The sequence below is a fragment of the Lissotriton vulgaris genome, chromosome 7, assembly GCF_964263255.1.
Source record: "Lissotriton vulgaris chromosome 7, aLisVul1.2, whole genome shotgun sequence".
NCBI lineage: Eukaryota > Metazoa > Chordata > Amphibia > Caudata > Salamandridae > Lissotriton > Lissotriton vulgaris.
In genome coordinates this window covers 1,451,143,682-1,451,159,637 of record NC_141695.1, presented here as the reverse complement: position 1 = coordinate 1,451,159,637, position 15,956 = coordinate 1,451,143,682, and the positions used below count along the sequence as shown (strand labels likewise).

Below are 15,956 nucleotides of genomic sequence, written 5' to 3'. Positions count from 1 at the left end.
ATGGGGATGTTGTTCCCGATCCTGAGTGCATAGGTTAAAAGGACCTGTTGTATTGTTTCTTCTTTTTTCCACTTTTTTACACGTCTTAGTCTACAGTCGAATGGTGTCCTTGCAGCAAATGTGCAGAGAACCACCAGAGAAGGTTGAGCTTGTCAGCAAGATAAGTGGGGTGCTAGTTGTGTGACTTTGTATATGATGCAGCTAGCTTTGAAGATGGTGCAGGCTGGTAAAGGGAGCCAATAGAGTCCCATCAAGGGGGAGGGGATGTGATCCTATTTCTTCAGGCCTTGGTTGAGATGTGCTGAAGGATTGCCCTCAGGTGTGTCGGCATGGAGTTTCGGAAGCCCAAGAGTAGAGCATTACTCCAATCCAGATACAAGGGTATAAGGACTTGAACTGCGATTCTGAAGTAGCTTTCTGGATGAAATGGTTTGACTTTTTTTAGAAGAGAGAGCGGCCATCGTTGATCGTTGAGATGTTGGCAATGTATGACTGAAGGAGAGGATGGTGTTAAGCAGGAATCCAAGTGATCTGACATTCAGTGAGAGTTGGGGCTTGAATTCGTCAAGGTTATTGTAATTAAGCGAAGTTTGTTCTGTATGTTATTTTTGTTCATGGCAAATAATAGGAATTCTGCCAGTAGCTTACCATCTCTATATTACACAGGAATGGTGGTGGGCGCAGCGGAACCTTCTGTGCCATCTGCAGCGTCTGCGAGATGATCCAACAGCAAAACATCATTGATGTGTTCCACACAGTGAAGACACTAAGAAATAACAAATCCAACATGGTGGAAACCCTGGTAAGACTTTTGAAGCAAACAGCACTCAAGCTCTGCTCTCTGATTCCCTGTTTATTTATCCTATATGTTTAGCATGTTTCCACAATACAACAAATACTACTGATTCATTATGGTATTAAGTGTCACACAGCTGAAAGGAGGCTGTCCTTTTAGGTTTAAGTGTTTGACCTAGGACAATCTTGCTACTCTACTTTGTCTAGCTTCCAATCTAATTACATGTGTACTCGAGAAGTATGCATAAACTATTGGTTAGTAGTACAGGAAGCAGCTTAGGGTGATATATCAAAGGACCTAAAATTCAAGCAATGCTTGTGTTCAAGGGACCATTAATGTAGTCCAACAAATACAGTGGAGAGGTCCATGGATTTCAATCAATATTTTAGCAAAAGAAATTCGGCCGAGAATTAGGATTTCATGTCAGTGAAGCACAACTGATGAGCTGTTCTTTCTTCAGAACTGTATTGTGGCTAAAAACTAGGAGGCCACCATCAAGTGTCAAGAGTAGTCTTCTATCACCAGCCTCCCTAACATAGGAACATCAAGACTCAGTGAACACACTTGACAATAAGTCTATTGGGCCAAAAAATGATAGGCAGTTAAAGACAACCAAAGTATCTCCTGAATAAAAGGTGGTCAAAGACCATGCGGATAAATTAGCTGACATTACAAAGGCCTCCCAAGGAGCACAATGGGTGGTTGGTTCCCTATAAATGAAGCTGCACAGTGTCTCCCAACAAGCGTAGCTCGTGGCCATGCCAGCCTTTCTTCTGCCAATATGTTGTTAAAAATACATCGATTTCTCGACTTTATAAATTGCAGTACATGTGGGCTGCCCCAATTTACAAGTGAATAGTTCAACATTGCTTCTTCTCAGCTTTTTGAGATAGCTTTTGGGATTGATAACAAAAAGAAAATATGGGTCCATCTAAGAAGGGCCGTGATTTATTTGGCACACAGTAGCATTCTAGTGAGAGCCTGGGCCAGTACTTCAATAAGAATGTGAGCAAGGCAGAGACATAGTTTGAAAGCACTACTGACTCTTGTAAGAAATCTCACCTACTGACACATTGAGACCAATCAGGGAACTCTTAACTATATGTGGCAGCAAAGAAATGTCGTGTTTCCAGAGTTAAGGACCTAGTATTCGATATGCTGGACACTGGTAATTATCAGTGACATAAAATCGATTTAAAGAAAAGAACAAAAAAGTGCACTTAGCTCAAATCAGGTGTTCTTCTGAATCACCCTGAACTCCCCTGCTCTGTTTGGTCTATAATGAAAATGCGCAACTGTGCAAGCATATCTTTAGGGAATAAAGCAGGAGGGTGAAGGCTGATGGCGATGATAGAAAGAAAAGCTACATTGCTATTATGAATCTTTTTCTGACCTCTTTAGTTTATTTCTCTAAGAATGGACAGGGCCTATGTCTGTACTCTGGAGCAGCATTTGCTGAAGCCTGCATTACCCTGCAAACCTGGCACAACACCTTCGCAGTTTCTAAGTGCCTGTGGCTGGATAGCATAGTAGTGTTCAATCCTATGGGAGCAAAACAATACCCCACTATTCAGGACACCCCACAATTTAGAAAACTCAAACATTTTCCTTAGATGATTTTCCCACTATAACAAATTGGGCCAAATAGCATCCTTCCCAACATCAGTTTAATGGAGTAACAAAAGCAAGTGACTGCGACAAATCAGTGATTGAGTGCTAGATCAGGGAAAAGTTAAAGGGTTTTATTATAAAAATCTCAAGATCAAGCAACACAGAGTAAATGCCATGAAGGCTCAAATGCAGAGTTATACAATATTGCCATACATCTGAAATCATTCTAAGTCCCAAATGAGGAGAACAATTGGAAAAGAGTTGGACAGCATCCATATTAGCACTGAGGAAACTCAAAACCTTCAGAAAAATCTGGCTCACACCCAGAATCAAGGGATACTTATATATATATTATATAACTATATATTTTATATATTTTACCGTAATTCATAAGCACTATCCCATCTATTGCCATCTGGAGACGGTTGAACAAAACATGAAATATGTCAAAAATATCACTGCACACAAATGAACAGGACCCATCTACGTAGCGGAACTACAGCAGAAAGACCTTGGACATTGCAACATATCAGAAACACTAGAAAATTAATTGAAAACTGTATTCATAACTGTGGAAATAAGCAATCACATCAGCTATCTCCGCTCTGCAGAGCTTGTGAGGAGAAAAGATGCACACAGGAACAGGATAGGAGGGGGTGAAATCAGGTGAGAATGACAAAAACAAGATCCATTCTATCCATAATGGCATTTAACTCTATCATATTGAAAAACTCGCTTACACACATCATATTCAGCTTTAATATTGCGTATTTGATCCAACCTAAAGGTAATTTCTATTTATTGATATTTATTGCACAAAAATGTGTGTTTATAAAATACCTACACAATCGCAAATCTTTTCAATGTATGTTTTGTCAGCTCCACTGAATCAAAATGAGAAACACATTTGCACTACCATCATCTGAGTGAGAGGAGACAGAATTGTTGGGATTTTTTATCTAGTTTCTGTGTTTCAGGTTAAAAGTGAAAATATTGGCGAAACCTTCCTTGTACCTCAGGATTGAATGTATACTTAAAACCTCTGTTATCGATGTTTGCTGAAGGTTTTCCTGCTCTGCTAGAACTCAGTTTCTCCCAAGAAATATACCTCTGGCAAAATTTTAAGAGGAAGAAAAATATTTTCCTTTCTCTAACCCTACCCTGGATCCATAAATCTAGGAAATACCACACATAAGGATACACATATATCCCGCTCTTGCTTTCCCTATTTCTGTTATTCAAAATAGGGAAGTGGATATGTGACCACTGGAGGACATTAGCGGCCCATTCTTGTTGCACTTCCCAAGTAGATTTTCACAGAACCTTGACTTAGCCCAATCTAGTTTGTGTTTGAGACACGTCTTATAAAATTTGGGGAGGGCAGTGTTTGGAGTAGAATAGTGATGTATGACGCCAATATATATGCATTATGTTCTCAAAAGACTTGTGGAGTTCTGATTGAGGGAGAAGGAAAGTGGTAGGACATCTTTATAATTACATTTCAACATTTTTAGATTAATTAAAAATGTCTAACTAATGAATCGAGGAAAGGAGAGAGACATGGGTAAGGGAATTCATAGGTTGGCTATATGTTTTCACAAATGTAATCTTTAAGGTTTATACAATAATAATTGCGCAAGCTGCTGGATATGATATAAGTATGTATGGGAGGAGAAGGGTGGTAGAGAATGGCAGCAGGTTAGGGGTGGGGTGAACTCTAGTCTAGAAATTTGATAAGGTTTCTTCGCTTCCTGTTTTTTTGTTCCTAGATTGAAAAGAAGCTCATTTTTAGATAATTTATGCTGGTCAAGGTAAATGGTATACTAACAGTCGTCTATCAGAATGTAACTGTAACTGCTCCTGATGCCTATACTGTGATAGTGCTGATGTCTAACCTTGCACGAAATGATTATGTTTGTACCTGGTTCATGTTTGCATATACGAAATGCCTGGAAGCAGCTATTTAAATATATTAATATATCTCTTCTCTCTTTATCTCCCTTCTCTCCTTTCATTTTACTTACTGTCATCCCTCTTATTTGCTTTCATCTTCATTACTTTCCTATATTTGCCTGATTTTCATCTCTCCTTTGCTCTTTTTTTGCACCCTGCATTTGTCTGAACAATCCTCTCATTTATATTTCAATCTGAATTGTGTCTTCTTCCTCATCCACATTACCTTCTGTCTTGTACATGCCCCTCCTGCCTGTGCCCCTTCTTTTTAACTCCACATTTTCTCCCACATGGTTTACCCTCTCTTTACATTCCTCCAACTGTCTCTTCTCTTCTGCACAACCGCTATCTCCTCTACTCTGCTCAATTTCACCAATGCACTCCTATTTCTTTCCGCCATGGCCCTGCAATCCTCACAACCTACCTCTTCTACCATACTTCTCATTCCTCACTTCCCTCTTGATTCTGCCTTGTTCTTATGCTTTCAATTTCCCTCTATCTACCCCTCCTGTTTCTCTTCTACATTTTTTGTCTTTAGGAGCAGTATAAGTTTGTTTATGAGGTGGCTTTGGAATATTTGAGTTCCTTCTAACCTGGAGACTTCTGGTCAGTTCCTCTCAGCCTCCTGTGTACTTTGTCACTTTTAGGACAAGGAAGATAAATGACCAGGCTTTACCACAATCCTTGGTGACATTTTAAGCAATGCTGTGGGATCTGTGGTAGATGCTGACTTCTTCGCATTGGAGGAACGCAACTGAAGTGCTAAATCAGCAGCAAGAGTTAATGGAGCGGTGACAAATCTCCTGCTGGATCCACCAACAATCTTCAGCCACTCATTAGACAGTTACTGTTTTTCTCTGAGTGAAAAGGTGGAGAGGGAATTTAAGACTGGTATTTCCACTCCACCAAATTCCGGTTTTGTTTTTAAAAGAGAAGCAAGTGGAGGATCAGCACCTACCTCGGGGCATTTGTTAGTTTCACATCTGAACTCTTGACTAAGAGAAGTCTCACAAACAGAGGCCATAGGGCGAGTGAAGTTGACCAAAACACATATATGTTATGTTGTGTTTCAGTCAACTGGCACACAGGACCAGAAAAAGTTCTGCCAAGGATCCTTGTAGACATTTCCTAATGTACGCTTACGCTGAACTTGTCTGTCCTGGGACAATTTTATATATGTGAAAAAACTGAAATGGGGTCTTTGTCCTAGTTAAAAGAAGGAAGGGTGTCTGGACTGTCAAGCAATCAACAAGGTCAGCAGTTTTCTCAGAATTGTTTTATACTAAAGAATGTTTTTTTTCTGGTGTGAAAGCTATGTGGCTATTGACTGGGGCACCATGATAAATTATTTAGCTTTTGTTCTTTAAATCTTGAGAAAGAGTAGTTTCCAGAAGCATCCTGAACATGGCATCCTTAGGATCAAGCTAGTGGGTCATCCACAAGTTTTTATGTGGGGGAGGGTTGTGAGGCAGAGCAGGAGATTCCACTGAGGAAGGCATCATCATTAACAGGAGCATTGACACTCTTCATCATAAGCCTATCTTTGGTGATCTTAAGATGGAAGATCTGTTTTGAGGGGTGAATGGGTTTTGGATTGTGAGATTTTCAAGAGGGTGGAAGTGGTAAAGGTACTCTTGCCAGCTTGCTACTAGACTGTCCTCTGAGCCAAGTTGCAATGATTTTCTAAATGGCACCAATGCACTCCTCCTAATCACCAGAATCTTGAGTGGAGGCTGGAAAGAGGTGAAGACAACAGGTTCCATACCGGCATTTTTTGCATACTGACCAGTCAGTGCTCACCTTTATTTACCTGACTGATCAACCATCTTTGGTTTTGCTCTGCCTTAATTTTAGCTTCAGTCATGAATGCAGAGCACACATTCCTCTTTGTTCGCTGTTCACGCCTTTAGCACAATGTGTTGCTCTTTTTTCTATTTGCAATAGCCTTTTCTGGAGTCATTCCTCAATATAGGAATAGAAAAATCTATTGTATTAAATATTGATTAAAAGTCTGAGGTAAGCAAGATTTTAATCAAGCATCATGGTTTAGGGTGCCCATGACCAAGATTAGAAGAAGAAGAAGACCACCTTGCATGATTACTCATCGCCCACTTCTGTCCTTGCACACAATGCCTACTGTTTGCCTTTTTCACTAGAAACTTTACATTGATACATATTCTCTTAAGTGGAGTGGTGAGGCTCACTGGTTGGAGGCGGCAGACCCGGGAGCAGAGGACGGCCCGGGACCAGGGTTCAATTCCAGACGCGGCAGGGTCGTGGACCAGGGTCAGTGGACTCGATAATTCTCACCTCGGTGCCTCCTCTAACCAGGGATCACACTCGGCAACTCTGGGCATTAGCTTGCCTCATCCCAACATACGCCGGGGATGCCTGGTTTCACCTTGGAGATACCCAGTAGGGACCATCTCACAGTGAAAGCCAGGACGGGTTCCCCAGCGGACTATTGCGCAGAGATACTCCTTCGGTAGTCGATTCTAGCACATTAGAAACCCACAATTAAATATCCCACATGTTCTCTAAACGGAGGTTATTCTTACAAAATTGAGCTTTCCCTTTTTCCCTCTCTCTCACACACATTCACTTTCTCACATTTCCTTTCTCCGTTGGCTGCATCCTTTCCTTTTTATCAATCTAGCTGATTACTCCACCCCTTTTCACTCTAATGCTTTGCGCCTCTTCTACCTACACCTTCTTTCTACCCTGTTTCTCTCGGCTCACTTTTCTTTTTTCTATAACACATTTCATGCCTATTTCAATGTTTCTTTGGTTCCGTACTTTGATGCAATGTCTCCTCTTGTTTAATATGCCCTTTTCTTATTCGTTCAGTCACTTGTTTCTAGTCTGAGGCCCTCGGTCATTGGTGCATTGAGACAGTTTTCTTCTTTGACAACTGCAATATCTCTCTCAGTATCGTTTTTTCCTCGTGACGTCACTTCCATCACTCCCTGTGTTCCATATACATGTTTTCATTTCAGCATTGGTTTCCTAGCTTACCTTTTGGTTTCTGATCTAGCTGCCTTTCATTTTCCTCCCCTCTCTCATTCTCTTTTCTCTGTGACTTATTCTCTCTCCCCCCCTTCTTCTTTCTTTGGCTCCTTTTCACTTTCTTATAGCAATGTGACTTGCCCTGTTTTTTCCCTTTCTCTTTAACTCTCCCCAAATTTTTTTTTGTCCTCTACACTTAAACCATATTTTCTCAGTATTCCCCCTTTCTTTACTCTCTTCCTTGCTTACTAGCTTGTCTCTCGTATTTCTTAATTCATATCTCCTAAAATATCTGTCGCCCAATTTTAGCATCCCTCAACCTTTCTAACTCTCTTCCCTTGTGTCATTTTACGCCTGATCTTCATCTTGCTCTCCATTTCGGTTCCTGATCCTTTCCGACAATCGCTCCCTCTTTTAATATCTTTCTTATCCATATTCATCCTGCTTCTAACTTTACACCATTCTTTCGTTCCTTCTCTTCTGCTGTGTCTGTTGCAATCTCGCCAACCTATTTTGGATTTTAGGGTACGTCTACAGCATGGCAACGGCCATCCTTCAGGGTCGGAGCGCTCCCAGGAGCTCGTGCTGTTCAGGTGTGTGAGCCATACTTTCTGCAGATCTGCACAGATGCGACGTGCCTCTCCTCAGAGGACAACGAGTCCTGGCCAGAACATATCCATCAGATGTGTCGCCTGCCATCTGGGACCTAATTATGCATAAGACTCAGCCAGGCCTACGACACTAAAGGTATCCAAGTGTGCCCATCTCCCACGGAAGGCTCAGCGGCATCTGTTGGTGCAGACAATAGTTGGCAGAGATCCTCCGTGATAGAAAGGACCAGGTGCTGAAGTGACGGATACAAGACCTTAAGCCAATGACCCGATTTTACACAACCACCATTTGTCTCACTTCACAACACGCTAATGTCCTTCACTAACAGACAGCATACACATGTTAGACCAGGACTGACAGCACGCTTGATCAATAACATCTCCTGCAGTGTATAGACAGGTCAGTCAGGACAGGTGCAAGCATGCATTTGTTTCTAAAATGTAATGACCTGAGAACTGTGAACAGGTATGCATCATTAGGTGGACAGCGTGATCCACGAGTTCTGTCTGCGGCCGAGCGTGAGGCTCAGCGGGCTGGAGAGATAGATGGATCTCAGTATGTGCAGGGAAGTGTGTCTCAGAAGATGAGCAACATACAGATTCTGATGCTAAAAGCTCCAGTAATGGATGCTTCTTGAGAATGCTCAGAGGGTTGATAGATTACTATAGACTAAGGCTAAAAAGGTTTAGTGAATTTTGGAGGAAAAGGGATAACTAGGGCATATGTACCTGTCAAGGTGTTACTGTAGTTGAAACAAGGCAAGTGGCTTAACAAGTTCAACTATCTTTGATGCAGCCACTCATTTTATCCACATTGTGAAGGAAGGAAGTCCGTCTAGTGTGTGAAATGGCCGGTTGACTGGAAACTGGTTGGCGGTCACAGTAGCCACCAAATTTGGCACATTGTGCATCCCTCTTCAACTAGATGTTTCTAAAATAAGTGCTTGGTTAGAAGGAAACTATGGTGTAAAGATTGTGCAGTAACTTCAAATAGTCAGTTCCTCCGTAATGAGATTTGGAGTTGTAGTGGGGATTATTCCATCAAGTGTGTTACCCCTGGTAGAATGAACTTTCATACAAGGTGGTGAGGAGAAGGCCCCGCCAGCATGTGCTCTGCCTCTTCTTGAGACTGATGCTGATTTCCTTCCTTTTAACCCAAGCGTTTTACTCTGTGTCAACATAAAACCAAAACAGTCAAAAAGACTAAGTATGGAATCCACACGTGGTTAAACAGGTTTAACATTTCCAAAGTATGATAGGTCGCTTGATTAATAGCTTCAATTCCCAAAAATTAGACATAAATTGAAGGAGTTTTCAGCACATATGGTACACCCATTATCGGAGGCTCATTGTATTTGGATCGTTATGTTATTATGGTTTGTGCTTAGTATTCTCATCTCTCTGGGTACTGTGATCTAGGTCTGCTTTTAATAACTGTATCAAGGAAGCTTGAAGTTTATGCTTCAGCTATCCCTTCATGTCCACTCTGGTGTTTTCATATAAACACTTTTAGCTCATGCTGCCCGAGGGGCCATGTATGCTGCCTCTCTCTGTGGAGTTATGTGAGTTGTCAGCGGGCGTCTAGTTTCACTAAACATGTTTGGTTGTGAATTACATCTGCATCTGGGGGGACGCTTTTTCCTTCCACCTCTTTCAGTGGAGTCGGAACATACTCCCTTCTCCAGCCTAGAAGTCTTTATGATGTCCTTCCCACTTCAAAACCTTTCTCAGTGGGGTCACCTGCTTCACCCACCTTCTCTGGTGACCCTTGCATCTCCCCCTTATTTGGGTAACCGAATGAAATCACTTTGTTGGATAGAAATCTGGTTACCCAGTAATTCACCTGTTACAACACACATTTTATCAACGTGGTATTTTGGACCCTGCTACACAACTGTAAGCTGGGCTATGTTACTTTCCTTCCCTATGAATCTTCAATCAGCAAAAAAAAAATTGGTTGGATTGCTGTTTGTGGCAAATATACAAAAAATAATTTTTGCATTGACAGGCAAAACCCGAAAAATAGTTACATTATGCACTATGAAATTTGGTGCTAAATGCCTAGAAGAAATACGAATATTTATTTAATTTTTTGGGCTGCTGACCTTGATTGACTTGAGTTGCCTGCTAATGTTCTTAGCATTTACAACATCCCCTGAAATACAACGTATTCCTTAAACAGTTGTCATCAGCCACACGGTATCCAGACTAAAGTGTATGTGAAATTGACATATAAAATCACTATGGTGTTACCTGTTGTAGCATGACTGCCATGAGTCAGTCACTATGGGAGGAGCAAAACTTAACACCCGGCCCCAGACAATGGGAACTGGAACTCATTCAGCACAACTATGCATTTATTTCCTTGGTCCAGGGCGAGTCTTTGCTCCCATCCCACCTGTCTGTAGCACTCTATCATGTCTCTAGCCACTCTTTCACACGAGCCAGTAACAAATAGACAAAGATGTACATTAATAAGATAGTTTATCCTATTCTCCTACTTTTTATATATTTTGTTGCTTTCTCTTGCCCGTACCTTTTCTTCATCAGTCACGCCTCTCTGCACCGATGTGACTGCTGGCATCTGCCTGAGCTGCAGTTTCCTCTCTCAGGCCTATCAGACATGCAGAGCTCCCAGACTGCTGTATGCAGCTTGAGGGTGACCGTGTACAGGATCCCTCTACCTGGTCTTCAGAACTTGTCAATGGGCAGCCAAAACCTTGCCTCAATTGGCTGCATCTTTGGGTTTTATGTTCTGTCTATCTTTTCATAGCTATTACTTAAAGGCTGTTTCTGAGGACGTCTCAATGTCACCTCCTCCCTCTGAAGACTCCTGATGGCTTTATGTATCACAATGGTGGAAGACAACTAGGAACAGAAAAAGAACCCCACAAACGAACATTCAGACACCACACATATAAGGAGAAATATGCACTTATATTTAGTCCGACAAGTACAACGGAAGCATGGACAGAAACGTTGCTATCGAGATGCTCAAATTTAACATCACATTATTGTATATTGATGCACCAGCCATGGTGCGGTAGGCAGCTCAGACACAATTGCAGTGGTACTTTCTCGACATGCTCTGGTGTGCCTCTCGTGGAATTCCCTTGTCTTTATGCATGTCACCGAGCTAGCTGGGGAAGGTATTCTTGCCCCGCCCCTGGATATTACCAAGGGAGTGGGACACTGGTAAAATCTAGGACTCACATTTACGTACCCTATGCCCTGATTTGATCAGTAACTAGTTAGTTCAACATATTGGGGTGCAGCCCATAAAATGTATTCACTTGGACGGTTATCTGTGGAGAGCTTTTGCCATAAAACTCTGAAAGATATAAAAAGATATACATTTGTAAATTCTGGAAAAGACCCAAGAATGAGGCGAAATAGTATTCGGTTCAATACCACATCTGTTTATCGTAAAAAAGGTAAATATAAATGAAGCGATGCAGTTCTAAAATTAAGGAACACTGTGGTAAGAAGTGTAAGTGGCAAGCTTGAAAATAGCATAACTCAGGGGCATATTACCAAAAACTAGCGATAATTATCGCTATGTTGGTTTAGCGGCGATAATTTTATCGCCGAGCTGCGGCGATTTTTATCGCTTAGGAACCTTGCTATTATCAAGGTTTATTTCCTAAGCGATAAAAATCGGCCGAAATGCATGAATATCGCTGAAAAGTCAGCGATATTCATGCATTACCGAGCTAATGCTCTGAGCCATTTTATCCACCTACCATTGGATAACATGGCTAAGAACTGCTGTGGGGCAGGTGTTGACTTTTGGAGATATTGCGCTTAGCGCGAATATCTCCAAAAGTTGGTAATAGGAGATAGCGATGTTAGCGACTGTTTCCAGTCGCTAACATCTTGGCACGCCCACTCTGCATGTCATTAGTGATAAATATCACTGACATGCAAAGCGGGGCCCAAGATCCTCGCTATCTCCTACTAGCTGTCGCTAACTGGTGCTAGCGACAGCTAGGTAATAGGGAGATAAAATTATCTCCGCTTTCTTGGCTTTTAAATCCAAAAAAGCGGAGATAAACCCCCTTGGTAATATGCCCCTCAGTTTTAAAAATAATTCACCACACACGTGGAGAAGCACATTTTAGGTAAAAGCAGACTGAGAGTAAAGTCAGCCCCATAGCCTATAATATTACTTCACACTTGCATGTAGTCCGAGAACTTTAGCTGTCCTTGTCTATCCTCTATATATGTTGATTGCCAGAAATTCGACAGTAAGGGGGCATGAATTTTGCTACATACTTGAGGGTGACCAATGGTGTGCTATTTCTTGGTCACCAAGAAAATGGAGCCCCAACAAGTCTTTTCCTGAATCAATGGGAATAGAAAAAAGAGGAACACTGGACATCTCAATCTGTTGAGATTGAATGAAGTTCATTCGTCTGCCTCTGTAGGAACTACTGTGAGTATGGTTTGAAATGGTTTGCCATGCACACGTCGTTTAGTGAGTTCTGGCTTATACATGGTCTCCAGGGCAAACTAGTCTATGCAAATACTCCGAAGATAATTTGTATTTTCACATATTTCCGAAGGACCATGAATTTACATGCACTTCAAACTGAAATATGATATGTAAATTGGAGTAATCAGGCTATCATGGGAGTTGTTCGTTTAGTTTTTTCTGGGGCTTGGGTACGATTGGTACATTGAGTTGCATGGGTTTAATTTAGTTTGCAACTATACATATTTTTGTGGGGAATAGTGATGGTAAAAATATGTTTGCAGTCCTACTCAAAGTACATATATAACGTTGGAATTCAACTTTTTGGCCCAAACGTTCCAAATTCCCAATCATAATTCTGTGCCACTTTCAAACACATTTGTCTGTGTACAAAAGTGTTGACATTCTGAACTAATTATGGAAGTTTCTCTAGACACTTTTTAAAAGCTTGCATTTCTGTATTGAAATCAATGATACACTCACATGGTCTTACACATGCCATGCATTTTCAAGGTTTCGAAACAGCATTAAAATGTATTGCAGTTGGCAGAATCTGTACCAATCTCTGGGCGCTAAAATTCAGTAGCCTACCCGTGGAGCAAATGCAGAGTAATTGAATTAAGAGATTTTGGCAGGCAGTTAAGGAAGGCATGACTCAGTAGCTAAAACCCTGTTAGCAGATGATTAACAGTCTGCAAAGACAGAAATTCAGGAACAAACACTTGCTAGAATGGTATGTTCCTTTTGCCAATTTTCTTGGTCAAACCTTTGGAAAATTGGGGACAGATTTACAAGCCCTTTGCGCCTTCTTGAGCCACCATTGCGTCACTTTGTTTGACACACCGGCGGCGCAAACAATGAGGCCTATTTACAACGTGAGACATATAGGGAGATGCGTCACTTTGTAAAGCCCTGTGTCACATTATACCTGCATCAGGTATAATGTATGCAAGGTGGGCGTCCCCACAAAGGAAGGCCCTGTAAAATTGACACAGTAAAATCTGCAAGATTTTACTGCGCCACAATTAGGACGCCACTCCGTCAAAACCTTACGCTTGTTCGAAGCAGGCGTAAGGAATGACACAGTACAGTAAGTATAGGCCTCAAAATACATTGCTGGAGTTGCGTTGTGCTTGCATCATAACTCCAGCAATGCGTGACTTTTGGGCCAACAGATAAGTTAGAATCTCTAAAGCATCTGTTAATCCTTGCGCCATAGAGCACTGAATTGTAAATACAGCGTATCCATGGTGGCGCAAGGACATTGGACGCTGCTGCGAGGAAACTGACGCATCTATGCAGATGCGTCAGTTCCTTGTAAATCTGCCCCTCAGTGTTTTGATCGGACAATCTTCAACTGCAAAAAATATCAAAATTACAAACTGGGAATCTGACTGGTCACTCCTATGCAAAGCAGATAGATAATGAATTGGTGGGTGGTCACAAGGTCCAACATGTGTCTCAAGCCTTAGGAAAGTCCAAAAAGCCAAGGAATTGGCAAACTGTGTTCTGTATAAAAACGGTGTAACATAACATAGATTAGAAACAGGTGCTATGAGAAATACGTACATGTGCCAACATCAGCTCATCTTTTCCTTGTTTTTCCCTCTAGATTCTGTGCTCAGAAACAAAGTCCCTTTATCCAACACCTTTCATTCTCTCCTTACAAGCGATATCCTACCTGTTGAGTTAAAGAGGATGAATCAGAGGTGTCACATCTAGCAGGCCACCAGTCTCTGGCAACCCAGATACCCCCCTCTCACCCACAGAGACACAAACTACTGTGATGCCTCGCTCAGGCATTGGCATATTACATGTAGCCTATGCCACACAAGCACTTGCCATACCACACTCAGTCACAAATTGGCAGTACCTTCTCACTGGCTTCTCTCTTCTTGACGCTCGCCTCATCCAAATGAACAATGTCAGCTGGATTTTCAATCACAGTCCATGTACCATGAACCTGGGCGAGCATGCAATGTTTAGAAAAAAATAAAAGACCCATATATTCAAGGTATTAAACAAAAATATAAAAAAAATTAAAAAGAAATGTTCCATTCTTGTTTTGTAGGGAATGGTCAGGTTGCACCTGCCTGATCCAATGGGTCTGAAAAAAGGCAATTAATGCCTGACTGCACAAGCCAATTGGAATATGGGCCAGCGGTTCCTGTGTTCCAGGCCAAGCCCCTTGTTTTAAAATAGCATATATTTTTTGACTGTAAATTCAGGTGAAGTGTAATCTCGCTTTAGCTTTTTTTGTTACAACTGCAAGTCCGTTTTATTTATTCCTGTAAATATTCCCAAAACATAAACTGTTTGTAAATTGAATTGTGTTGCAAAATATCAATAAAATGTGACTTGAAATTCATTGTTTTACTAAAGACATGGTGTTTGTCCATTCTTTAATGGCGAGAGGAGAAAAGTCTGTCAACTCTCAAGACAGCTCCAAACCTAAACACATCCAGTGTATACCACAAGGTGCAGGTCTCAAGTGTACGTTTTAGAAAGGATGCAACAATGTTATGTGGATTTGCAGCTGTGTAAGGGAGGGTCCTGGTGCCAATGAGGTTTCTCGTGGGTAGGTAAATGCTTTATTTGATCTATGATACTATCTCGAGTTTGATAATATCTACCTAGAATTATATCACATCTACTACATCAACCTCCACTAACTCATCATGGTAATTATATTTAAAATTATTATTCTGGCCTCAACATCTACTGACCTTTGCCAAGTAGTGATTAGGTCGATTAAAGTGGTTGCACTTTTGTCATGCAACACAAGGGGGTGTGTACTGTTTTAGTTTGTCTTTAAAAAGTAGAAGTGTCCTTAACTGGGTAATACTATTAACTGCTACAAAGAACATATTCACAGCCAAACTGCTCAAGTGTGAAAATGTTTACGTGAAAGATTTTTGAAGTCTCTAGGGCCAAAACATATCAAATTGTTTAATTGTGCAGCACAATATTGAGCTAACTCTCATTGCAATCACTTGGTCTTTGTGCATGTCTCAAAGCTAGCTGGTCAAAGTATATTTGCCCGTGCAGGGATTTTATGAAGGTACACCGGTAAAATCTAGGACTCACATTTATGTACCCTATGCCAAAAGGCGTAAAGCCCAAACTATGGATATCTATTTGCACCAGACTGGGAAAAAGTCAGAAGTTCAGGCCGACCACAATGGAGTGTGGGCCAGCTACAGAGGCCCAGTGAGGCCCGATGAACGGAGTACTTTAATTCCTGGTTTTCAGAGCGTTGAATGGATCTACGTAGAAGATGTGTCGGGGAACCGAAGTGATGAGTCAGTTCCAAGATGCGGCAAGGCTGCAGTGCAAGGTCCTGTTGTGTCGATGTTGAGGATCCCATCAACAGGCTTTGTGATGGGAATTCTGCTGTTGAGGATGTGGCGTGCAGACAGGGCAATGCGTTGGTTCCAAACAGCTATGGGTCTGCGGTGTGTAGACACTCTATAACTGATGGTCCAATCTATACTTTTCTTTATGA

General features: G+C 41.5%; 1 protein-coding gene across 1 annotated transcript in view; it reads left to right on the top strand.

Moving 5' to 3' along the window:
- Window positions 1-6,591, top strand: part of PTPRT (protein tyrosine phosphatase receptor type T) — a 1,692,228-nt gene extending 1,685,637 nt beyond the window's left edge. The window contains exons 34-35 of the mRNA XM_086932257.1: window positions 667-802; window positions 4,899-6,591. Of these exons, the coding sequence (XP_086788383.1) occupies window positions 667-802; window positions 4,899-4,952 (190 nt within the window). The 3' untranslated portion in view covers window positions 4,953-6,591. The remainder of the gene's footprint in view (window positions 1-666; window positions 803-4,898) is intronic.
- The last annotated feature ends 9,365 nt before the right edge of the window (window positions 6,592-15,956 follow it).